The sequence below is a fragment of the Mesoplodon mirus genome, assembly GCF_964341445.2.
Source record: "Mesoplodon mirus genome assembly, chromosome: 2".
Taxonomy (NCBI): Eukaryota; Metazoa; Chordata; class Mammalia; order Artiodactyla; family Ziphiidae; genus Mesoplodon; species Mesoplodon mirus.
The window spans coordinates 32,972,420-32,999,706 of NC_138977.1; the positions used below are offsets into that span (position 1 = coordinate 32,972,420).

Genomic DNA, 27,287 nt, shown 5'->3' on the forward strand with positions numbered 1-27,287 from the left:
AGAGAGAGAAAAAAAGGCTCTTTAAAGTGTAATATATGGGTAGAAAAAAGTGAAGGGAATAAGAAATAGGAGGAAGCCTGAACTAGGGAATAAGTCAATCATTTTTGTTTAGTAGACTCTCCTGGTTTGGCTATGACTCCAGTTCTTTTGGTATCCTCTTAATGGACAACAGGATCACAAAACTATAAAACTGTTAAGACAAACAGTCTGACTATTGTATAGTTACATTTAAGGCATATTGTTAGAGGAATATGAATTTATTAATTCAACAGATACATATTGTGCACTTCCTATGGACAATGTATTATTACTCTAGTTGCTGGAAATGTAGCAATAAACAGTCCAGACAGGATGCCAGTTTTCAAGGGACCCACCTTCTAGTAGGGAGAAAAGGGCAGTGAAGCAAATGCATGTTACATAAGATGATTTCAGATTAAGTACTGAGGAAAAAACTGAAAGCAGCATGATGAAGAACCCATTGTAAATAGCATGAAAAACTCCCATTCATGACAACTACACAACTGCTGCCTTTCAGTTCATCTGAAAGAAGGTGTATGAGACCTTTGTGAAGATAATTGAAATTGTATTGAAATAGTAGCTGGAGAACAGTTAATGCTGTGCAGGTGGATTAAGTGAGACAGTGTCTCTTCTGGTGATGGGAGCCAGCCAAGATTTAGAACACTTTGACAGCTGACAGTTTTGAGGGCTATATGCAGTGGTTACTTTCTCCACTGTGCATCTGTTTTTATTCCCTACCCTTGGATTTGGCTTTGGGATGTTGTCACAAATCTGATGTTGGCATTTCCTAGCTGACAGGAGCACACTCATCAGCAGTTTTATACTTGCTCCTTACATTTTCTGTAGCTGTCTTTGGAGTTGTTCAAATAGTCTTAAAAAGAGAGAAATACATAAACTGTAAATAAAAGAAGAGAGAAATATCATGCTTACTGGTGGGCGAATTTAACATTACAGTTATGTAAAGCATCCTCCCATAATTTTATAAATTCAGCATAATTTCAATGAAATTCTTGTAGAATTTCATGGAACTTGATTAGCTAATCTGAAAACTGATGTAAAAATGTAAAGGGCCATGAGTAAGTAGCCAAGGCATTAAAGCGTATTATAAAGACATAATAACCATATGGTGTTTTTGTACAAGAATAGGCACATGGTACAATGAAAAAGAACAAAAAAACCAGAAATTGATTTATATACATATAGCAATTTGATTTGCGAGACAGAGAATACAGAAATGTTTAGAATATTGACCATCCATATGAGAAATTAAGCATGATTCATACCATACACAGAAATCTTTTTTAAGAAACATTCAGGGGTGAAATATAAAAGAATATCCCTTTGACCTTATAAGATATAGTTCCTTAAATAAGACATGAAAGACTCAAAATTTGACTACTAATATTAAACTTTTGTGTATGTGTGTGTGAAAAAACCATACCAACGTTTTTAAAAAAATCAGAAACAGCTTCCCTCTTAATTGTGTTCACTTAAAAATTCACTCTGGTAAAACCAGACATGAATAGGCATATTTGGTGAAATATATTTACTTCCTAAGTTTATTCCTTAAGGAGGTATGGGATTATCAGTATTGATTTTAATATAGAAGATTTGTTTCACTTATAGGTACGTCCAAGTAGTACACAAATATGCTGTTACTCTCAGGTGGCAAAACTCTGGTCACAGAACAGGAAGAGGAAGGTTGCTGTCTGATCAAACTGAGTAATCCATACTGAAGACAGTTGCAGACACAACAGTAACCAGTATGTATTGAGCACTAACCATGTCCTAGGCCACGTTTTATTTTAAAATCATCTCAATCATATTAAATTGGCCATGTAGTGTCATAAACAAAAGTTAAAGTAAAAACTAAGGAGATTTGGAGGCTAACTGGCTGGTGAAATGGTGATTCCATTTAGAGAAATTAGAAGAAAAAAGTAGAAGAGGATCTGGACCTTATACATAAGTTTGGAGTAGGATATATTGATTTACAGGACTGGTCAGACACTTGGGAATGTGATTTTGTGACTTGGGAGCGAGTTCTGAGCTACTGCTCTAGATTCAAAGAACATGCTTCTGGAAGATACTGACTTCATTCCAAGAAGTAAGGTCGCCAAGGATTTGAGAACATAGAATCTGAGGACAAATTCTTGGAGAAGAAGGAACTCTAGGTAGAAGAGGATGCAGTTCTGTAGCATCTAAGATATCTAAAGTAGGAAAGGAAGTAGAAAGTGGTGCCAGAGAGCACAATAAAATGAAGCAGTTAAAAGAGCAGTCGGTAACTGTCGTATCGTCCCATTGGTGGTCGGTAGCAAACTATTATAAAATCAGTCTCTGAAAATGTATGAAAAAATAGTATGCTTCTAATTTTGGAGAGTTATTTTTATATATCCATTTTTTCCTTGGGTGTTTTTTGTTCATTGTAAAACATTATTAAATTGATTCTTTAACAGATGCACTTACATTTTCAAAGCTGGTGACAGATAATCCTTAAATAGCAGTGTTTCCACAGGAATCATTTTGAGAAAAATTTGTTTTTGTAGTAATAAAATTTTATTTGATTTTAAAATGACCTATGAAATAATTAAGTTCCCAGCTCAAGAATTAGTTTTACGTTAGCTAAAAATATTCCGTTTGAACTTTCAAAATACTCCTTTTTCTTTTTAATGACAGGTATGGCTGGGAGTTGCATGACATTCATAGTATTTAATATCCTGCCTTTATTGCCACAAAATATTTATCCATGCAGTTTCTTCACATGACATTACTTTGTCAGTGAATCCCATGATTTGGTCTTTTGGGCTTGAATTTAACTTTCACATTTTTCTTTGACACTTCCATAGATTCTTAGCTCTGCATCAGTTCTTTCATATTGGGAGTTTATGGTTTTAATTTTAAGAAGTCTGATTAAAATATTAAAACTAGCTATAATCACATGCTTGTGAACAGCAAGAGAGACATATCACTTAAAACAGGACCCCCCTGAGGTTATAGTGAGCACTTGTAAATTCTCTAAACCTTCTCTAGATGATTTACTGCTTTTCTTAAGGTCAGAGCCAGCTGTGGGACGCTTGGTGGCTAGGTTCACTTGAACTGATAGGCACGTGCACTTGGCCTTGGCCGTGATGTCCATGTAGCGCTTCTGCCAACTTCCATCTGGACCATCACCAGCCACCACTGTCTCCTGAAGACCTTAAGTGACTATGGAGAATTAGGATATGCCTTTCAAAGTCACTTAGTTCAAGAGGTAGAAAGCTCACCTAGCATTGTTGCTTAGCTCTTTGTGCTTCAAGTAAGTGACACCCGAGTGTGGAGCAGTGAGCCTGGGCGCACCAGGCTGCAGTAGCCCGGCTCCTGTCTTACGCCCTGCACTCAGTGGACAGTCAATGAGTATTTGATGACTTCAACATTTAGGCATAGCTCTGAAGTCTAATTCTACTTAGAATATGTTCTGTCCATGATTTACTAAACATGTCAGCTTCATATGTGTTCTAAGATATTTTATTCTTGACTAAAACATGAAATTTGGGGGTGAAGACATTTTAAAGATTATAATTGAACTGCTTTTTAGGACTTTTATTATATTGGACTGTTTATACCCTACTGCGTGCTATACTTTTTATGGAGTAGGAGAATATGAAAGATACGAAGGAGATCACAGTTACTGAAGTCTCTTCTCCCCCTCACTTACACTCGACAGGGACAAGTAGAGAAAGATGATGATTCCAGAGCCTTACATGAGCCTGAATCCAATGCTGATTTAATTTGTACTCACTGTGCACTGTTTTCCCATACATTTTCTGTACCATGCTCACTAAAGAAAGAACCTACCTACTGTACGTTTGTCAAGCAAAAACTGTTTTAGTTAATATTATTGAGTAAAATATTCAACTGCCTACAGAGGACTTAAATATATACAGTACTATTGTGTTTTTAAACTTTCTCTAATCTCCCTAATGCAATAGAAAGTCTGGTGAAAGATTTTAATTACATTATAATACTTCTTTAAAAAGCAAAAAATTATAGCATATGCATTCTTTGTGTTACTGCTTTTCAGCCTGACTGAATGGGCTTTTGGGTTGTTAAAACCAAAAGTAGATGAACATTTCTAATGCTGTCTTAAGTATCTTCTGAAAATGAATCACTATCAATTCGGTCACCAAAGAATTAGTATTGAATTAGATCTGTTTCATGCTATCTGACCCCCTGCATGGCTCAGGAGGACCACAGTGCATTTCAAAATATGTGAACTCCTGTTACTACCCACCCTAAGGGTACAGTTACAGCTGCCCCAGAAGAAGGAAGCTTTGTTATCAATCCATGCCTGCAGCTGGGAGCATCTTCCCTGGGGGGCAGGGGGGACACGTTTATAAATACCATTTTTTTATTCTCTGTGCTCATGATGTGTTGTTAGAAGTGTTCTCCTTGGTGGAGCAGTGATACCAGAGTCTCCCTAACAGTATTTCTTCCTGTTTCAGTCTAGGAAGGTTGTATCTTTCTAAGGATTTGTCCATTTCTTCCAGGTTGTCCATTTTGGTGTACAGTTGCTTGTAGTAGTCTCTTGTGATCCTTTGTATTTCTGTGGTGTCAGTTGTAACTTCTCCTTTTTCATTTCTAATTTGATTGATTTGAGTCCTCTCCTTTTTTTCTTGATGGATCTGGCTAAAAGTTTATCAATTTTGTTTGTCTTCTCAGAGAACCAGCTTTGGGTTTCATTGATCTTTGCTATTGTTTTCTTTGTCTCTATGTCATTTATTTCTGCTCTGATCTTTATGATTTCTTTCCTTCTACTAACTCCCTAACAGTATTCCTGTAGGACAGTTCACGTGAGTGCCTGACCATTACTTGTCCACAATTAGTGCTCAAACACTAGTAACTGCTCTGTCCTTTGCACTTATAAACTATTATAGTAAACAATCCTTCTTGTTAAAAAACTATCTTGTATTATTTTATATATACATTTCTTTTACATATATGTGTTCTTTTCCCAATTCTTTTCCATTAGAAGTTATTGTAAGATATTGAATATAGTTCCCTGTGCTATATAGTGGGACCTTGTTTATCTATTTTATACCTAGTAGTGTGTGTGTGTTCCTCCCAAACTAATTATCTTCCCCACCCCTTCACTATCCCCTCTGGTAACCATAATGTGTTTTCTATGTCTGTGAGTCTATTTCTGTTTTTGTATACATTTCTTGATAATAAATCTTTAAAATTTCTCCAGAAAAGAGAATATTTGAAGAATATCACTGAAAAGTGAATGTAAGGAATTCTTAGATTGTTCTAAATTACACATTTTAGATACATTTTTCCAGGAAATGTTTAAACACTTTTATACAGTTGCACTGGAAGTCTGAAATATTGTCATTATTTTTATGTAAAAAACATGCTACACTTACTATATGTGTATGTGTGTGTATATATGTATATATGTGTGTGTATGTATGTATATATGTGTGTGTATGTATGTATATACATACGTATATATTTTATTTACTCCAAAACTCAAGTTAGTCTTCCAGAATAATTTTCCTTTTTAATCCCTGATTGCTAAATTGTTTATTTTTTTGCACTGATGCTGTTTTACCAAAATGGTTCTGTGTTCGTTTTGCTTTATAATGGACAAGTTATTTTTGAGCAAAGCCTTCTTGGCCTTGAGTTCATAGATAAAAGGTGCATGGATAGTTTCTAGGGGCTGGATGGATACTCTGAAATTATATGCTATTTTGTGAAAATTATGAAAGTCTGTATTTAGATATATAATTTTCTGACTTGAACAGTCATATCTTTCATCAGATTCTCAAGACTTTCTCAAGCCACTGTTTAAAAGGATCAAAAAATAGCTCTTGTTATACTTGGCTCATCAGTTCAACGTTCTTGAGGAATCCTAGTTTTATAATTGGAGCAATTATAAAGGAACAGAGGATTATAGGCATTATTTAACAAATTATATCAAGGTTTGTTTTTTGTCTCAACAACTTCCTACATTATTATATTCTGTATAGACCAGCCTATATCATGCCCTTCACCATAATGGTGCTATTGTATTATCCCCCTATCCCATAATGCTCACAATCAATTCTTAACATTACCTTTTATACCTCTCATCTGGCACAGAAAAATAAAAGCATAAGGCTAACTAAAACATGTTTTGATCTTGGAATCGTGTAAGAAAGGGAATTGTGAAGTGAAAATCTCAACTTTGTCAGTGTTTCGTATACATGTGTTTCTAAAGTCTGACCAAGAGAATGAGGATTTTATTTTTTAAAATAGGTACTTGACTTTTGATCTCAGAAAGGGAAAAAGAGTTTCTTCCCTGAATATGATGCTCTCTGGATGAAATCTTACAGTTGCTTGAAGGTTTCTTTTAGAGATCTCAGAGATACAGTGAAGTCATTCCAAATATGAATTTAGTATAACTCAATTCCATAGAAACAGCTTTGATGGCGTGGCAGTAGATTGCTGGTGTCATTGCATATAATGTGAGGGGTTTTGGTTGATTCTTCTTAAGGCCAGAGATCTTCAGAAAGCAGCAATATGCCAGGAGTCTGCCCACATTCCATCCTTTTTAACTGCTGAACTTCCTTTGTAAATGTGTTTGCAGCTGCAACATGGGCCTTCCCTGACAGCTCAGCCAGTCAACACATATTTATTAAGTGTCTGTTTTGGGTGAGGTGCTATGTTATTTTGGTGGGGGGATACCTTAGGAAAAAAAACAAACAATGAAAACAAAGCAAAACAAAAACCTAAACAAAATCCATGATCTTTTGGAGTTTGTTAATGAAATTACACACAGATACTTTAAAAATTAAATAATCAAGTAAGTAAATGATCATATACGTGAGACAGCACTCACTGTGAAAGGTAAGCAGTTTTTACTTTTAGTATAGCTTCATTTTTCTATAGTTTTTAACCCTAATTAAAGGAAAACATACACTTAAGAATTCATCACACAGATGTTCAGGGTGAAGGATTTCCTGATTTAGACCCAAAAGACCTGGACTGAAGGTTAATGCTGTCATTTGTCATTTATTTATTTTTATTTTTATATTTTGACTTAAATTTTATTTTATTTTTGGGTCCATAGTAAACTACACTGTCCATTTCCCTGAGTGAAAAATTACGAGAATTAAGAGCTAAACTTTTAAACCAGTCCAAGCACTATCTTTTTTTTTTAACATCTTTATTGGAGTATAATTGCTTTACAATGGTGTGTTAGTTTCTGCTTTATAACAAAGTGAATCAGCTATACATATACATATATCCCCATATCTCTTCCCTCTTGGGTCTCCCTCTCACCCTCCTATCTAACCCCTCTAGGTGGTCACAAAGCACCGAGCTAATCTCCCTGTGTTATGTGGCTGCTTCCCACTAGCTATCTATTTTACATTTGGTAGTGTATATATGTCCGTGCCACTCTCTCACTTTGTCCAAGCTTACCCTTCCCCCTCCCCTTGTCCTCAACTCCATTCTCTCGTAGGTATGCGTCTTTATTACCGTCCTGTCCTTAGGTACTTCATAACTATTTTTTTTTTAGATTCCATATATACATGTTAGCATACAGTATTTGTTTTTCCCTTTCTGACTTACTTCACTCTGTATGACAGACTCTAGGTCCATCCACCTCACTTCAAATAACTCAACGTCATTTCTTTATATGGCTGAGTAATATTCCATTGTATATATGTGCCATATCTTCTTTATCCATTCATCAGTCGATGGACTAAAGTACCTTTTAAATGATATTTTATCTTCTCCCAATTAATAAGGAATATATCATTTGTTAAGGAGTACCAAACTCTGGAAGCTGTTTATAGTTAGAGGTAGAATTAATGTCAAACTAATTGGTCCAAGCACTGGAATGGAACCAGAATCCAGCAAATCAGCAATAATTGGTAAAAATGTCTCCCGATTCCTTGGTAGTATTAGAAAGACTTCACAAATAACCCGTTAAAAAGTAGTTAAACAGAGAAAGTTATTAGGATTGTGATTTTTGCTGTTTTGTTGTTTTAACTTACCTTGAAATAAAGTATTGTGAAAGTAATAGATATTACCAAGTTTATGAAAACAAAAAGTTCTACTTGGTGTGCTGAGTTGACTAAAGATGCTAAGAGGAAATCATACACTTAAGAATTCATCACACAAATGTTCAGGGTGAAAGATTTCCTGATTTAGACACAAAAGACCTGGATTGAAGGTTAATGCTGTCATTTGTCATTAGGGTAACCATGTGCCCAGGTTGTCTGGGGACCGTCCTGGTTTATATCTGTGGTCCTGACACAGTAAATAATACTGCCCTCTTTCAGGCTTAAAAATGTGTTGGTTTGGACAAGAAATTATATGGCCAACTTACTGTGATGACCAACTCTATTTTTACAATAATAAAGTTTGCATAATACATTTAGTCTTTCAGGCTGTTGAGGTAGCCAGAAGAAACCTGTGTATGAGAAAACATTTTGTAATCTGAACATCATTTATAAGAACTAGAAAGAGGTATATAAACATTAGTGTATTCATTTAGGCAGGAAGACTATAGTGACTTGTATACAGAGAGTGGTTTTATTTTATTTTAGTCAGTCATTCTCAAACAAATTTGGTATTACTCTTGTTTAAGTGGTTGTGTAATGCCCTAGTTTCCCAGAATATGTTATGTTGAAATCGAGGCACAACCGGACAATGAAGAATATTGAAACCTAGATTTTACTTGTGAAGAGGATAAGTGGTAGATTCAAGGTCCCTTTATCAGTAGGAAGGAGAAACTTAATTCTGCCTAAATCTGAGAAGCCATTAACTAAGCATCGTGTGGACCACAGAACCTTGGCAAGCAAGTCAGCTCACCATTTGGAACTTTCAAAAACACAGTTTCTGGGACAAGATATTAGGGGATAGTTATTACTACTTCACAGGGTTGTTAAAAATATTAAAGAGATAATGTATATGGAAACATCGGGTCTGTAACCTGAAATTTTGAGTAGCTGCTTAATAAATACTAGTTGAGTAAATGCGCAAGATCTGGGAAGAATGAAGCATCAAGGGAATATATCCTACAAAATAATGCTCTTTCTTTAATTTTTTTCTATGCCAGCCAAGACCTCTCCCTTATAGATTGTTATGAATGACCATGAATACAAGTTCATTTGACTGACTCAGATTACACTTATTACAAGCTGTGTGTGTCTTCTCAATCATTCAAACTATTTTTACTTCCAAAATCTGAAACTGAAGATTCTGAACCCCCTAGATTAGGATTTGAGGTCACCAAAAGACTCAATTTTACTATCTCCATCTACTGGCAGGGAGGAACTATCCCCAAGCATCTGGACTGGCATAGAAAAGAGGAGAAAGAACATTTAAAAGGTAAGCAAAACATATATTTTATTTACTCTCCATTTTAAACTTTTCTTATACACGCTTGACATAATCTCACGTGATTAAGGTTTATACAATGAACCCTATTAAAGCAGAGAGTTTCTTTAGGTTGGATCACATTCTTACCTGATTCTTCGACATGAGCAAGTGTAGACTTGACTGTTTTCTTTTCATAGTGGGAGTCCTCACATCCTTGTACTTCTAAATGTCTGGCCAGTTGTGCCAGTGCTTCAGGGCTTGTTTTCATATTCCTAATAATCTGCAAACTGCAGCATGCTTACTGAAACATCTCTGTTCTCAATTGTGTATTCTCTGATATGTTCAAGGTAACGTCCCCTGGCTTATTGTTTTGGCTGTTATGGTGTAGAGAGAGTAGCAGGATGTTTCTCAAAGTGTAATTGATTATTCTGGTGTTTCTTAGAGTATTTTTTCCATCCTTCACTGATACTTAACTTTCTTTCGCAGAACTTACTGAATAAAAGGTCCTTGTTAATTCCTGAGTAAAAGTCTTAATACATTTTTTTATATCAGGGGCTTTTTTCTTGGTATGTTGCTTCCCCATCATAAATCTTTTGTTCTGGATGACTTTTAACAGGATTACAACATTGCAATCAAATTTGAAAGTATGATGACTGCTATCAAATAAATATTTTGACGGTTTGTGTGGCTGTGCAGGAATAGATCTCTGTAAATTTAAATCATGTGTGTTTTGTTTTTTTTTTGTTTTTTTTTTTTTTGCGGTACGCGGGCCTCTCACTGCTGTGGCCTCTTCCGTTGCGGAGCACAGGCTCCGAACGTGCAGGCTCAGCGGCCACGGCTCACGGGCCCAGCCGCTCCACGGCATGTGGGATCTTCCCGGACCGGGGCACGAACCCGTGTCCCCTGCATCGGCAGGCGGACTCTCAACCACTGCGCCACCAGGGAGGCCCCTAAATCATGTGTTTTAAGTGATCAGTAGAGCTGTTCTTCAGGCTTCTGTTATGGATATCTTTCTTTAAAAAGCCTGATCTCTACTGGAAACTAAGAGTGATAGATAGCCACATGTCAAGACAATCAGTATTACTACAGTTGCTGTAATTAAACTAAGTACAATTTGTACTTTTTCTCCTGCCAGTTTTCTCCTGCGTCCCCTCACTCTCTGGGCATGTATTTCCATAACTTTGTTCCATGTCTTTGTACAATGTTCAATTTCTTTCAGAAGAGGAATGGATGGATTTATAGGAAACATGGGTGGAGAGTTTTCAGCCTCAAAATCAGATTTCATGGGCAAGAATTTTCAAGGAAATGCTCTGTTGAGACAGGTCTGTTCCCTTGCTGGGAGGTCACAAATGCAGCTGGTCCATTTGCTGGCTGGGGATTACACTCACGTAAACAGTGCAAATACCATGCAGAAGGATTCTTAATCTTCTTGTGGCATCTGACACCGTCCAATCTGACAGACGTATCCTCAGAATCTTCCCTGAGATCAGAAGCTAAGGGAGTAGGTATTTTTGAATAATGTTGAAGGAACCAGTGATAAGGAGTGTCAGAGAATCATCCCTCCTCACACATGAAACTTCCAGTGGACTCTGTAAAGTTCAGTTCAGTTCCTGCTTTGAAATTGTGTTCAAAGTTCAAAATAGGTGTCTTCTTGACTCTGTCCCATCCTGTGTTTCAGCTCCTCTTTTTAGACTGCTCGACTCTGGATCTTTGGTTTGATTTTAAAAGTATTGTCATAAAACTAGCTGTTGTTGAAGAATTCTGCTAGCGGTTATATTCAGGCCAATTATTCGACACCTTCATGTTTGTGCTTATTTTCTCCCTTATAATAGCCCAACTAGATGATAAAATAACATAAGCTGAGCTGAAATAGCTTGGCATGATTTGGTATCTCCTGGTCATTATAAAAAATGCCTTTGCTTTGAGAAATAAAATTTAAGTAATCTATTTCCCCACCAAAATTATGTGTTTATTGATATTATTAATTTGCGACTTCCACTTCTTTTAAAAGTCTCACAGTTGTGTTTTATACACATTCTAACATCACTTGATGATTGAGGACAGTTGTTGGTTTTGGAGGGTGGGGTAGGGAGGTGATGTTTTCTAGCAGGGCAGAATGGTTAGAATGTTCATGAGCATAAGTCGGCTTAAACGTGGCCTGTGAAGGGCAATCATGGCCAGTGTAACTGCTCCTCACTTATTCCTGCTATCTTGATGTGGAATTACTACTGAAACCAAAGATCCTGCTGCAGATGTAACTTGCAAATCTCAAATGTTGCTTATGGAAAGAGATGCAAACCCAAACCCTCTCCATTATTGAGAGTGTTTAATTAATAACATTTAAAACATAAGGTGGGAGGACACGATTTGTATAGAAGTGACCAAATTTATTATTTTTCCTGTCTTTAGATGTTATTCATAAGAAACTCATAGGCTTATTACCTATAAATTATACGCATTCATCTTTAATGATAAATATAAGTAGGAAGCAACCAAGTCTCATCTTTCAACACTGATGATGGTTGAATATATTAAGGCTGAAACAGGTTCCTATTTTATTGTTTCTTAAAAATCATTTATTTTGCCTAATTCAGAGTTTAACATAAGAGAGAATTTTAAGCATACTTTAAAAATTCACTTAAGTCATATACGAATGGCCTTATTTAATTAGTAAGTTTGTACTGATTACTGTTTCATTATTATTTTCCTTGATGCATTTTAAACATCTTCCCATCAAAATGTCACTACTGTGTCTAGACATTGTGTGTTCACAAAGAAATCGGTCACTGCTTTCCACATTTGAAATTGCTGGTAAATTCCATCTGAATGTTGTAAATTATACATCCAGTGCAGATACAATACACTGACAGATCCTGAGTCTCCAAATGGATTAGGTTCTTTATTGGGCATATCTTTTCTTAAATAAGCATATTTGTTTGTTTAGAGGTTAAGTAATATGAATTTGCACTTAATCGTGTGTCATAATATTTCACATAAATACATTTCGCTGCTTAAAATATTTCAGAACTCCTGGTATTTAATATGAATAATAATTTAATATGAATAATTTAATAATTTAATATGAATTCTACACTGAACAATAGTTTTAATTCAACAGGAGAGTCAATTAAATATTGAAAAAATGAAATCAATAGTGAATCTTTAAAGTGAATGTTTCTTCTATTCCTCATTTGTCTCTGTTCTATATTCTGGTTTTAGCCACCTTGTGGTATGTAAAATAATGTACAATTTAATGCAGAATAAAAACTAATAGCATTGCTCAAACATGTTTCTGTGTAATGGTGTGTGTAATGTGTGTGTATACAATTATATTCGTTACTAATTGGTGTGCAGTAAAGGCTTTAAGGAGATTCTGTGTTTATATACTTGGCAATTTATCCTGCAGCATAAGAGGTAAGAAGATTATTGCCAGTGTGTCTCCCATAATTGAGCCTTCACTGAAAATGTTATGTCATACCCCATTGTATAAAACCCAAGTAGGTTATTTTTATCACTACCTTAAGGCTAAAATAACATGCTGTCAAATCATTACCATTTCTATATCTCGTGCCTCAACAGCAGAAGAACTTTATGGATCTTACTTGCCATGTCCTTTGTAACATTAATCCAGATATTTTCAAGCATGAACAGGGAACACCAGTAATAATCACGCCAGGATAATGGTCCTGAACCACGGCCCATTTTGATTTTGGTCACATGCGTAAAAATCTTAACTCTAACTTGAATAATAGTAAGAGTGATTTGTTTAGTCATGTACCCGAGAAGCCCAGAGCTGGGCTGAATTCACTCTGTGGTTTGAGCTGGGATCTGGCTCCACTTTGCTGTACTGCTGTGTGTCTCTGTCTACTTCTGTGCATTGACTTTTCCATCAGACTGGATTCTAATATGACAGCTTATTGGCTACAGCAGCTCTGGACCTTATTTCTGCACCCAACATGGTCTAATCCCCAACTGTTGAGGGGGAAAAAAAAAAGCCATTGGATTCACTCTGGCCCCTTAGAGCCATCCATGCAATGAGGGAAATGGACTCATGTTGATTTTCCAGGCATATTTCTGGGTAGAGTCAACCAGGGCTGCTTCACAGTGCTGGTGGGAAGGGGGAGGGATGCTATGAGGATGCTCATGTATAAACTTTCCCTCATTGCATTTGGAAGTTTTGCTATGAACTTCTGAACATGGGCCCTCGTTTCTTACCATTGTTCATAGGTAGGTAGGAAGCTTATGGGTGAATTCTTTTACTTCTTTTTAGATACAAAATAATTCAAACCTCTTTTTAAAGATAGTGCCAAGTCAAAGAAATGGCATAATTTCTACAAAGTTATCCTCTTTCCTCCTTCTTAAATCAACCTGTAGAAGGGAATCAGAAATTTGTATCACTGCTGAAAAATTACTGCTTCTTGCTTCATCAGTTTGATCTTTGTGAAATTGGATTCTTTATACATATTGACCAATTTTGCATTATCTTCCATAGCAATCTTCTATTTACTAACATCAGAAAAACTGGATACCTGATAATAAATTTTCTTTCTCACTGTGTTTGAATTAGGCCAAATATGATGGACAAAGTTTCTCCTTCACATACATACTGATTTGTAATTATCAAGATGGTTAGTTTATATGAGCATCGTTTCATATGAAATTTAAAACAGTCTCTAATTATCTCTAGTTTATAAAAAAATAAACCCTGATATCAAGTGTCTTGCCTAAAATAACAGATTTTTTAAAATTAATTCATTACTCTATTTTTGGCTGCATTGGGTCTTTGGCGTGGCTCGCGGGCTCTAGAGCGCAGGCTCAGTAGTTGCAGTGCACAGGCTTAGTTGCTCCACGGCACGTGGGATCTTCCCAGACCAGGGCTCGAACCCACGTCCCCTGCATTGGCTAGAAGATTCTTAACCACTGCACCACCAGAGAAGTCACAAAATAACAGATTTTTATTATCAACTGATTCATAGTTCAGAGTTAAGATAAAATAATGACAACAATTGTGGCATTCTCAGTGTGATAAAATTATAAAACACGTTTTATTTTAAAATGAGTTAGTATGTTAAGAAAATGGCAAATCTCAGTAATGAGTAATCTGTCACCTTCAGCTGAAATATATATGTAGGTTATAATAGATGAACTTCGAGTAAATATGAATTAAGGGACTTTAATTGGGGAGGAATGTACATTGTAAAAGCTTCTTATTCTCATATGTATAGTCTCTGGAAACTTATGAATGAAGGATGGAGTGTTGAAACTGTTTTATTGCCAAGTTCCAAGATATCAAGTTTCTTTATACTAACAATATGTACTATGTGGTGCCATGTGCCAGGCACAGAGCTAGATACTGGTTACAGACTTCAAAATCAGTTTTGCCTAGAAGATTTTCTACCTCACTAGAAGTTCAGCGTGTGGCAGAAAAGAAAGAAATGTCAGCCCACATGTGATGATTAAAGTATGTCATCCTACATAGAGAACAGACTTGTGGTTGCCAAGGGAGAGGGGGTGGGAGAGGGATGGACTGGGAGTTTGGGATTAGCAGATGAAAACTATTATATAGGAAGGATAAACCACAGGGTCCTACTGTATAGCACAGGGAACTATCTCCAATCTCCTGGAGTTAAACCATAACGGAAAAGAATATAAAAAAGAATGTATATATATGTATAACTGAATCACTTTGCTGCACAGCAGAAATTAACACAATGTTGTAAATCAACTATACTTCAATAAAATAAAGTTTAAAAAATGCAGCCCTAAAGGAATGTACAAAGGGAATTAAGGATTACATTCCATAAAAGGTGACATCTGAAGTGGGTTTTGATAATTGAATATGTATTTACTAGAATACCTAGTCTAGGAATGATACTAAATTACAGTCCTAGAAGTTGTCACATTAAGAGGACAAGGCTTTGTCTTGTTCTGATGTCCCAAGCCCTTGGTACAGCACATGAAACATAATAGGTTCTCAATATATGATTTTTGACTATTCATTCCCTTGAGGAATAAAATGATTATCTTTTGGAAGAAATTCAAGAACTTCAATTAGGCATATTTTAAATAATTGCATTTTTCTTTGTGGCTTACTTAATATAGCAATCTCTTCTTTTATTTTTCCTTAGTGAACATTTTTTTTTTGCAATTTGTAAACAGTTTGAGGTAGACAACACTAACTTTTTTTGATTGTTTTTGTTTTATTTTGCTGTTGTTTTAAAGTATGGGAAACAGTAGATGGAGCCAATAAGAAAACAAAAACTTGAGTCTCAGTTTTTTTCGTTTTATTGTATTAAGTATTATTGTACTTTTGTGTTTAGTCTGAATTTAAAATATTAAGCATGAAAACAAGGTACTTCTATATAGTTTGGAATTTATGGAGAGAGATTTGTTTGTGCTGTGGAGTTCAAGTATACGTTCTCTCTACAGAATCAAGTAAGATTAGGTGAGATTACTCTGGATTTTCTAGGCAAAAAGTGCCAATTTATGGATCCAGTGAAACTAGCAACAAATACATATATATATATATATATATATATATATATATATATGTGTGTGTGTGTGTGTGTGTGTGCATGTATATATATGTTAAATAATTTTAACTAACTTTTGTTAAAAGTGAAATTTGCTAATTAAGATTTAATGAGACTGAAAATGGACATAGCCATATAAAAAACTAGCAAGATTAAGATAAAGAAGGATTATCACAGGCAAAAAAAAAGAAAATAGTGAGCAGACCAAAGCCCAAATAAGACCAGTGAGTATGTGTATGCATCAAGGAAGGATTTAGAAATAGGTGCACCTGACTATTACAGAAATACCTTTTCTAACACAATTTGAAGATAACATATATTTGGAAGTAAATGCATCAAAGATCTCATAAGACACCTGTGAAATCTACCAGTTTATGGGGACACATCCCTACGCCCTCCCTATGTGAACAGGAACTGGAATTCTTCAGAACTTAAAGCTAAACCAAAACTGGAGGCCTTTCATTTTACCTCATTCTTAGTCCTCCAGGTCTTTTCTGCTATTGCCAACTTAAAGCATTAACATGGAGAAGGACATGGATGGTTTCTCTTTCTTTAGGAATTATATCTTGTCCACAGAGTTTTTTTTTTTTTTTCATGTTTATTTATGTATTTATTTTGGTGCTCCGGGTCTTAGTTGCGGCATGCATGTGGGATCTAGTTCCCTGGCCAGGGATGGAACCTAGGCCCCCTGCATTGGGAGTGCAGAGTCTTGCCCACTGGTCCACCAGGGAAGTCCCTACAAAACTTCTTTTTTGATGTTATCTTTTTAAATAAGAGAGCTTTTCAAGCATTAATTTTTTTTTATTGCTTTTCATGATTCTCTTACTCCTTCCCTCTTTCGTTCTTAATAAATATACTTTTTTTTTTTTTGCGGTACATGGGCCTCTCACTGTTGTGGGCTCTCCCGTTGCAGAGCACAGGCTCCGGACGCGCAGGCTTAGTGGCCATGGCTCACGGGCCCAGCCGCTCCGCGGCATGTGGGATCTTCCTGGACCGGGGCACGAACCCGTGTTCCCTGCATCGGCAGGCGGACTCTCAACCACTGTGCCACCAGGGAAGCCCAATAAATATACTTTTAAAGGGGCTAACAGTCTGAAATGCATGGCAAATATTATGAAGTTGCTTTGGTTTTACTGTTAACTTATTGAATACACACAGATGTGTAATGATTCTTCATAACTGAATTGTATGTGAACATATATAGTCAACAATTTTAGAGTCTTCACATTATTAATCTCCCTTCTTTTCATTTTCTATTGTTATTTTATGTTAGTTTTCAATACTCTGACCTCAAGGAGGGTTGGGAAGGATAATATGAAATGATGGTGTTAATTTTAATTTTTAAAATTTAGTGTTTATATATATATTTTCACTTTTAATCCTGCCTCACCTGGACGAACAAGACTTATTCTTGTTGAGGATGCATTGCAAGGAGCATGTTGTAAATACGTTAATGATTGCTGACAAACATTTGTTTCATTTCTTTGGTACTTTCTTTGAGTGTACTGTCCATTGTTTAGGAAAAGCAAACGTTCAATAAAGTAGTCACAAAATAGGTACTTGTCTCATCCCTAAAATCCTAGTAAAGTTCTGTGTTTGGAAAGATGATTTGTTAAGCAACTGAACTATGAACGCGAAGTCTTATTTTGGTAGATCCTACTCTTTGTTGCTTCTTTTTTTTTTTTTCTTTTGGATTATAGGCCTCGTTGTTTGAGATCTACATGTAACGTTGACAGTCATGTGCAAACCATATGTATTTGGTGGCAAACCTCACTGCGTTCTGAGATGATTTTGGGGGAGCAGCAATTTAACTTAAAAGGAAATTTACAATTCTTTTACCACAAATAAGGCCTAGATTTTCATCCTTTAAATTATGCTTAATTATAGTTTAATGGAATTGTGAACTATAAAGGAAAAAATAAAGATGTAAACACAATCTAAGTATATACGTTTTAGCCATGAGCTTTTTTTGACTGAAGATATAAAAATAGAATTCAGGTCTTTTAGTAACCATGTAGTTTACATATATGAAAGCGTAAACACTGTTATATTTGTAAACAGTGCTGTGGATGATATAAGGCACTCTTTTTTTTTTCTTTTTTGAGACAGAATGGGGCAAATAATATATTTTAATAAATTTGATTGGAAAAAAATAATTCATTAAAAAATATTAGCTGCCAAAATGAGAAGGACTCTTGATATGAGCTACTGCTCTAAAATACCTCTGAAATATGTAGGCTATTGTATTAAAATTTAGATAATGGGGAAATATCTCATTTTTAAAAGAAATCTTTGAAAGCAGACAATATATTAACTTAATTTTAATAGTAGATTATGATCATTTTCTTTAAAAAATTGTCAGTATAGAGGCGAATTCATCTAACTTTATAGATCCTTCTGTGTCCTTATGAGATATACTGGTGCTAAATTATGTGCACAGGAGAGGTATTGATTATTGATATATGTTAATATAACCAATGGCCATATCAAACATTAGCCCCCAATAAGAGGGAACATGCTTTTGCACAAGTTATAATTATAAATAATAATTATTTAATTTAAACATCCTATGGCACTTAAGGCATATTTACTAATATGATGATATTCCCCATTATATGAACTGTATATATTCAAAGGAAATTATGTTTGTCTTTATCTTGTCTTGGACAATATAAAATCATACTTAACAGACTCATTGTTGAAACAGCTGAGTTTAAGAGAATGAAAAAGCTGCTTTAAGAACCATAACTACACCTTGTTAAAATTATTTGGGGTGTTTTAACAATAAAACAGGTATTCTTTAACCCTAACCATATTCTCACTAATAAATAACCCTTAACATTGTTTTTGAATTCAAGAAGTTTCTTAGAGCATATTCTTAAGTTGCATTTTATCAGTGTGAGATATGTATTTTGCGTCACATAAATAGTAAATGAAAAGTTGCTACAATTACTCTAAGTGCCGTTGAAGAACGAAGGGCAAAAAGACATACTTGCAAATCAAATAGCTTTGTGCACAACAGAAGGTATATTAATTGTCTACTGTTAGGTAAGAAATCACCACGAACCCGCAGTTTTAAACACCCTGTTTGCTCTCAGCTCTGGAGCTCAGAAATCCAGGCCTGGGAGACTGGGCTTTTGCTCCAAGTTTTTACAAGACTAAAATCAAGGTATGAGCGAGATTCGATTCCTTTCTGGAGGCTGGTGAAGAGTCTGCCTCCGATTCATTGAGGTCTCTTGAGGTTTCAGGATAAAACCCCCTCTTTCTTGGTACCTCTCAGCCACCCACATCCTGAGCACACAACCTGCTCCCCTTCCAAGGCCACCACACAGAATTCTCCCCATTGAGTCTCTTTCACACTTGGAATTTCTAAGATCAAGAAGGGCCAGCTTCTGTTAAGTGTTCACCCTATTAGGTTAGGCTTCTCCTATAATCTAACTTTTGATTAACTCAGAGTTAACTGACCTGATCATGGGAGTAATACCCCATCCTTGTCACAGCTTCCACCCACTCAAGGCAGGGACTCCTGACGCATGAGGGACATTGGGGGTAGCCTCAGAGTCTGCCTTCCAGAGCGGGAAGCAAGGTCATTGGTGTAAACTCATGGAGAGAGCACGTGGAGTTGAAATACTTAGCAGGCAAACTTGGCACGAAGTAGTCCATTGGTCAAAAAGGAATTCACAGATCCACACTACTGTCGATAAAACAGATAACCAACAAGGACCCACTGTAGAGCACAGGGAACTGTACTCAGTGTCTTGTAATGACCTATAATGGAAAAGAATCTGAAAAAAATAGATACATATGTATGTATCACTGAATCACTTTTCTGTACACCTGAAGCTAACACAATACTGTAAATCAATTATGTTTCAATTAAAAAAAGGGAAGTAGGGTATAGGAGTGAAAGAATTGAAGAGGAAAAGGCAGAAAACCATAATAGAAAGAAAAAAAAAGAGAGAAGAAAAATGTAGTTTAGTATAAAATGTCAATGATTTAATAGGCCTTAGACAACTCTATATTGCACAGTTTGATGGGATGTACCTAAAAGAAGTCAATAAAATGAGAATTTTTTTTCATATTTCTGAAAGTAACTATGCATATATTGAGATTGGACGTTGGGAAATGGGCAAATAAAAGAAAAATCGTGCTTATAAAGTAATGATATTCTTCTCTCTGTGTAATACTGCAAATACAAAGTTCAGTCTTATGAAGCAAATCTCTAAATCATGAAAACTAATGAGGTATTGGTACAGTGTAATATTGTTGTCCTGATGTTATGAGTATATCAAAGTTGAACAAAAAACGTGTCAGGTGTTATGCACATTACTTCATGTGTTCAAGGTGCAGTTTAGGACTTTTAAATTGTTTTAGAAATTGAATAAAAGAGTCTTTAAAAGTTTTCTTTTTTAAGCTGGGATTTAGCAAACTTAATGGATTGGATTTTCATGGCCTGAAAAAGTGTAACTGTCTTACTTCTTAGATTTTCTTTGTGTAGGTAAACAGCTGCTCCTTTTCCAAATACCAATTATTTGTTTCCTCTCATTATGAACTCTCAGTTGGGTGGATATAAGAACACTTTTGTCTCTACACTACTGTGTGTAAAATAGATAAACAACTGGGACCTACTGTATAGCACAGGAAACTATATTCAATATCTTGTAATGACCTATAATGGAAAAGAATCTGAAAAAAAATCTATATATAAATGAATCATGTTGCTGTACACCTGAAACACTGTAAGTCAACTATCCTTCAATAAAAAAAAGAACACTTTTGTCTCAACAAATTGTCTGAATTTGCCCGTCCCCTCATCTCTCCCCCCAACAATCTAAGCAAAAGAAAAAGATATTAATAACAATGTATTTTGGCATTTCACCGTGTAAAATGTTGCCATGCCTAATAAACTTGGAAGCTATTTTATACTGTATTCTCCGCTTAGAAATTTAAAATTCATGTTAGCCTTTTAAAGACACTGAGAAGTCCTGCAACATTTCTTATAATTTCATATCTTCATAGACTGCTGTTAGTTTCCTTACAACAAGAAATTGATACCATTGCTTTGACCTCATTTCATTTTTCGACGTCATTTAAGGGTTGACATCATTTAGTAATTACAGTTCATGGGAAACTTTGGGCTTATATTGGTTACCTTTTTTTCAGAAGTTATTTTGAAACCTATAATTTTTGAAATGTCTGTTCTAAGTGTGTGTCTATGCTTATGTTTTTACTTTCAGGAGTACAAGATCCCCAGCATGAGAGAATTATTACTGTGTCTACTAATGGAAGTATTCACAGCCCGAGGTTTCCTCATACTTATCCAAGAAATATGGTCTTGGTATGGAGATTAGTAGCAGTAGAGGAAAATGTATGGATACAGCTCACATTTGATGAGAGATTTGGGCTTGAAGACCCAGAAGATGACATATGCAAGTAAGTGATCATACTTGAAATTCCAACAGTGTAACAACTGTTACAGTCTTTCAAGTTGCTTCATTTTGAGGCTGTGATTTTAAATGGCATCTTTTGTTCTCTTATGTTTTTCTGATGATCCAAGAAATTTACAACCTTATTTAAGCTCTGTTTCTATCTACATCTGAAAGTAATTTGAGGTAATATATGGTAAAAAATAAAACATTACATATAGAGTAAAACAATTTATAAAATAAGGAATAGAGAATAAAAAGCCAAGTAAAGGAATGTAGGTTGTGCCAGAGTTACCACTAGTTCCAAAACTTTTACCTTTGTGCTTCCTTATAGCCAAATCAATAAGATAAATAGTAAGCTATAAAAAGAAAGAGCAGTGTCCATGCATACATATTATCCATAGTATCCAGTATCCATAGCTACACAAATAGATACATACATACACCCAGAACTAAGAAATTTGAATATTTCATTACAAGGAAGAAATACAGTTCTGAAAGCAGAGTTAGACATTTAGGCTAACATTATAGTTGGCCAGGTAGAAATTTATCATAATTCTCCTAGAAGCTTTCATGAACCAAAGTCAGCTGGAGTATTTCAACCACGCAAAAGACCACCTACCGTATGTCATACAAATATTAGTCTTTAAATCCTATGTGAATATACTTGTCAAGGTTGGGTGGTCTCATGGAAGATTTTTCACTTCAATGGCATTTGTATATCATGAAAATATTTTACTTGAGCTTCTTTGTGGGGTTCTTTATTTTCCCTTTGATATACAAGTTAAAAGAGAATTTTCTCTTTGTGGTATATTACAGATAAATATTTCAATACAGATAAGATAAACTTTATACTTGCTGTCATCACAATTTGTATCTTTAACATTTATGTATAGTTACATTTTTTTTCCAAGTTCTTCTTTCTGTGGCTATGTGTTTCGGGTTATTTTTTCCCTTCCATCTCTAATTTTAGGCTTTGAGAAGGATCAGTTATTCTAGCTATTTTTGGAGATGGTGTTATTCAACCCTTCATTTTATAGATAAGCAAACCAGCCCGACAAGTAAAGTAGCTGCCTTAGGTCTCATTCATGTTTTATAACTCAACACGTACTAAAATCCATTTTTCTAACCCTCGTAGAGATGGTTTTTCACCATGCTGTTCTACACCTCTTGCCTTCTTTTCATATGGAGGATTACATAATGTTGTAAAAACTGCAGAGGGTTTAAGGTTTGGCCCTCCTTGCAAAGTAGCAAGTTAACCTACCACAGTTTCATGGATGCTGATTGCAGACAGGAGGCTCCCGGGTCCGAGACAAAGGATCAGTGACAGCAGTGGCAGTGACAGGAGTTCTGTTCCCACAGGTCAGTGCCAGCAGGGCCACGTGACACCTGCACGCCTGGCTGGACGTGTGACGGGACAGGCAGCGTCCTGTGTGCATGCGTGTGTGCACGCGTGTGTGTGTGATGCATGTGATTAGTTAGATCACAGAAGACAAACCATTATCCATAATGCCTACCATAGCATTCTGTGGCTCAACTTCACTCACCATATGAGACTCGAGAAAAGTGACTCTTCCAATAGTTCTGAAAGCCCTTCTTTTTGTGCTTCCTTGATTTACCTTCCTATTATTCCTGCACATATAATCATTGTCTTAAGTTTTTTCTGTTTTTCCTCAACCTCCCGATTTTCTCTGTAATTTTACCACATGTACACATCTCCCTGTGAACTAGCCTGTAAAAATTATGTTTTGCCTCTTTTGAAGTATATATCAGTGGGATAATACTACGTGCTTACTCCTGTGACTTGAGGCAGTATGATGTTTTTCGAGTTCATGTGGATGCAGAGAGCTTGGATCCATTGCTTTCTGTGACGGACCGTACTCCATTGTATAAATAGGCAACCTTTCTTGTCTTTTCCGCTTTGATGAATGTCTGGCTTATTTCCAACTCTCCTTGTCCAAAGTGCAAGAAAACTTTCTTTGAATCTATAGCTGAGAATGGTGTTGCTGTCTTAAGAAATTAATATTTTCAACTTCATGAGGTAGAGTTAATTTATTCTTAAAAGTGACCAATTTACAGTTCTACCAACAATATACAAAATTTTGATTTTCTGCATTCTCCCCAACCTTTTGATTTGGCATTCTTTTAATTCTGGGTATTAGGTTAAGGGTAGAATTGTACCTTAATGTTAATTCCTATTTGTTTCTTCTTATTAGCAGTGAGCTTGAAAATTTTCATATTGTTATTGGCTACTCAGATATCCTTTGCCGCGAAATGCCTGCTTATGTCTTTTGCCCAGTTTTTACTGGGATCTTTGGCTATTTAAACTTTGGTTTCCACATTTAAGTCCTTGATTCATCTGCAATTTATCTATCGATGTGAGGTTTTTCACTAGGGTATCCCATAGAGTCCTGACATCATTTATTGAATAGTCACACTTTCTTCCAATGATGCACAAAGCCGGCTAACTTACAGGTCAGATTTTTGTATCTGATCTGGCCAGTTTCTCGGTTCTCTGTTCTGTTCCTTGGGTTTACTGTGCCCCCCTGTGTACCAAATTGACCCTGTCTCAATTACTGTAGCATTACAGAAGCTGTGTGGTAGGGAAGTTGCCTTGTTTTCCTCTCCTTTTCGAGCATCCTCACCATTTTACTTTTCAATATATGTTTTTAGAAATAGGTTACCAAGTTCCTTGAAAACTCCTGTTGTGATTTTTTATTGAAATAGCATTGCATGTATAGATCATTCTGAGAAGAATTGACATCCTTATTGTAATGACCTTCCTGTACTTGCGAACTTTATGCTTCTCCGATTATTTGGGTCTTCTTTATTGTCTGTACAATTTTAAACTATTCTTTATAAAGATGTGATGCATCATTATTTAGATTTCTTTCTATGGTCTCTTACTAAAATCCCTTTTTGAAAATTACATTTCTAATTGTATATTGCTAGTATATAGAAAGGCAATCAATTTTTTAGTATCGATCTTATATCTAGCAAACTCGCTAAGCTCTTTATTTTAATAATTGTCTGGCAATTATTTTGAATTTGTGCAAAAAAAGATATGGTTCATGAAAAAGACTTCTTTCTTCCAATCAGTCCTTTTTACTCTTTTCTATTTCTTATTAAGTTGTGGATTGCATGAGGAGGTGTCTCTGGCTTCCTGAATTTAGAGTTTGCTTCTTTAAAAAAAAATAAAGTTGAAACTTTGGAATAACTTTAGATTTACAGAATGTTGCAAAGATGGTACAGTTTCCATATTCCCAGGTTCCTCCCATGTTATGTCTTCCATCACCACCACCTATTTGCGTAACTAAGACTCCAGCATTCATACAATGCCACTCACTGAACTACAGGCTTTACTCAGATGTCAGCAGTGCGGTCACTCCATGTGCTTTTTCTGGTTCAGGATCCTTTCCAGGATGAGCCTTGCATTTAGTCCTCAAGCCTCCTTAGTCTCCTCCCATCTGTGAGTTTCTCTTTTTGATCTTTCATGGCCTTGACAGTTTTGAAGAGTAGTGGTCAGGTAATTTGTAGAAGAGGCCTCAGTTTAGGTTCTTCAGATGTTTCCTCATGATTACACTGAGGTTATTGGTTTGGGGGAAGTGTTCCAAATAGGTGAGCTGCTCTTCCCCTCATATGGTGGCAGAGGGTACATACTACCAACCACCATCATCACTGATGGTGTTAACAGTAATCACTCAGGTCAGGTGGGCTGCTCCTCTGCTGAGGAAATACATTTCCCTTTCATATGCTATATTATTTGGAGGTACGTGACTAAGTCGAGTCCACGCTCTAGGAGATAGTGATTAAGTTACACCTCCTAGAGGGGGGAATATATACGTATATTATTGGGAATTCTTCAGTAAAGAAAATTTGTGCCTTTTCTTCCCTCTTTTCTTCCTTCCTTCCTTCTTTCTTTCCTTCCTTCCCTCCTTCCTTCATTCCTTCCCTCCTTCCTTCCTTCCTTTATTTCTTCAATCATTTGTATCAGTATAGACTCACGGAGATTTATTTTATGCCCTGTGTTATAACTCAGTGCTATTGTTGTTTACTTTGTTGTTGAAATCGTTTCATCTTTGGCCACTGGAAGTACAAGGTTTGCTGTTAACACATCGATATTGAATATGATGATTGATGAAGATTTTCTTATAATATTTGAAGTACTTTGTTTTGTTTTGTTTTGTTTCTTTACATTTCTAAGAGGACTTTTCCCCCTTTGGGAGACATTTTTGTATTCATTTAATTTGGCTTTTAAAAATAAGTTACAGAGATAATGACACTTTATACCTCACTATGTATCACCTAAGAGCTAGGATATTTCCTTTGTGTTTTGAAAACCAGTATCACCTGTAAGAAATGTAACATTAACATGAAACTATTATATAGAGTTCATTTTCCAATGTTTCTCATGATCCCAATATGTTATCACTTCATTATTTACTTTTTTTTCTTGTTATGTTTTGATTCTGTAATCAATCATTGATTGAAGTTGGTTATTGTAACTCTTTTCTTGCCTTTTCTTCGCTTTCATGACACTGATATTTGTGAACTATCCAGCCCGTTTGTTCTGTGGAATGTCTCTCAATTTCATTTCTGAGTGTGTCTTCATAATTAAGTCCTGCTGAAAGATGCTGGCCAGAATGTTCTCTATGCAATGACTACCTCAGACTGCTCATACTGCTCATTTTTTTATTTATTTGAACATCTATTTATTTATTAATAAAATTTATTTATTTATATATTTATTTATGGCTGCATTGGGCCTTCACAATTGCATGTAGGTGCTCCCCAGCTGCAGTGAGCGGGGGGGCCACTCCCCACCTCAGCGCGAGGGTCCCTCACCGCAGTGGCCTCTCCTGCCGCAGGCCCAGCAGCTGTGGCCCACGGACTCTAGAGCACAGGCTCAGCAGTTGTGGCACATGGGCTCAGCAGTTGTGGCTCATGGGCTCTAGAGTGCATGCTCAGTAGTTGTGGCGCACAGGCTTAGCTGCTCCGCGGCATGTGGGATCTTCCCGGACCAGGGCTCAAACCCGTATCCCCTGCATTAGCAGGCAGATTCTTAACCACTGTGCCACCAGGGAAGTCCCCTGCTCATTTATTGCATTTCCATGACACGAACTTGCTTTCTCAATCCAGTGTTCAATGCATCTTGCCAATTTTGATAATGTGGTATTTTTATTTTTGTTCATTTGGTGATTTTTATAACATGGATTGTTTTCTTCTTTTAAGCCACACGGGTCATATAGAAGCATATTGTTCATTTTCTATGTTAAATGCATAAGGTTTTTTAAATGCATTTTTTATTATAGATTTCTAAATTAGTTGTATTTTGGATAAAGAATATGGCCCGTTTGTCTGTGATTGTTCAAAATTTAATACTTGGCTTCACTTGCTTCAAGTTTTTTAAGTTTCCAGATGTGCTCTCCTTCAGTTATGGGTGCAGCACTGCATGTATGTACATCATGGCAAGTTTTGTAGCTGTGCTGGTCACAACATCAGGGTCTTCCCTGATTTTGTTTTCTTCTTGATGTAACAAGTCCTGAGAGATACGTGTCAAATACTCCTAATATAGTATACACATATTTGTCAGTTTCATCTTGTAGGACGGTCCACTTTTGTTTTTATATGTTTTTAAATTGTCCCAGTTGGTGCAGGCAGGCTCAGGGACCTGATCTTGTTTAGTCTTTATTAATGTTTTGTTTTGACTTCAAAGTATATTGTGCCTAATATTGATATAGATGTGCCAGGTAATTGGGCTGGTTATTTGCCTGGCATTCTTTCCATTTTTTTACTTTGAGCTTTCCTGTGTCCTTAGGGGTGTGTGTGTGTGTGTGTGTGTGTTATCCCTTGTGAGAGGAACATGAGTAACATTAAAAAGAAAAATTCAGTTAAAAATCTTCATGTTATACTTAGGAACTTAATTTAGCACATTGGTTCTGATTATGCCTTTTTTAGGTTC

The 27,287-nt window shown here is 35.9% G+C and overlaps 1 protein-coding gene across 3 annotated transcripts in view; it reads left to right on the forward strand.

Moving 5' to 3' along the window:
* PDGFC (platelet derived growth factor C) overlaps nucleotides 1–27,287 on the forward strand; it is a 210,330-nt gene that overhangs the window by 97,675 nt on the left and 85,368 nt on the right. For 2 of the 3 annotated variants that reach the window (XM_082611653.1, XM_082611654.1), the window contains exons 2-3: nucleotides 9,315–9,375; nucleotides 21,137–21,332. In XM_082611653.1, the coding sequence (XP_082467779.1) occupies nucleotides 21,229–21,332 (104 nt within the window). In that variant the 5' untranslated portion in view covers nucleotides 9,315–9,375; nucleotides 21,137–21,228. The remainder of the gene's footprint in view (nucleotides 1–9,314; nucleotides 9,376–21,136; nucleotides 21,333–27,287) is intronic. The other variant, XM_082611652.1, reaches the window with a different exon arrangement.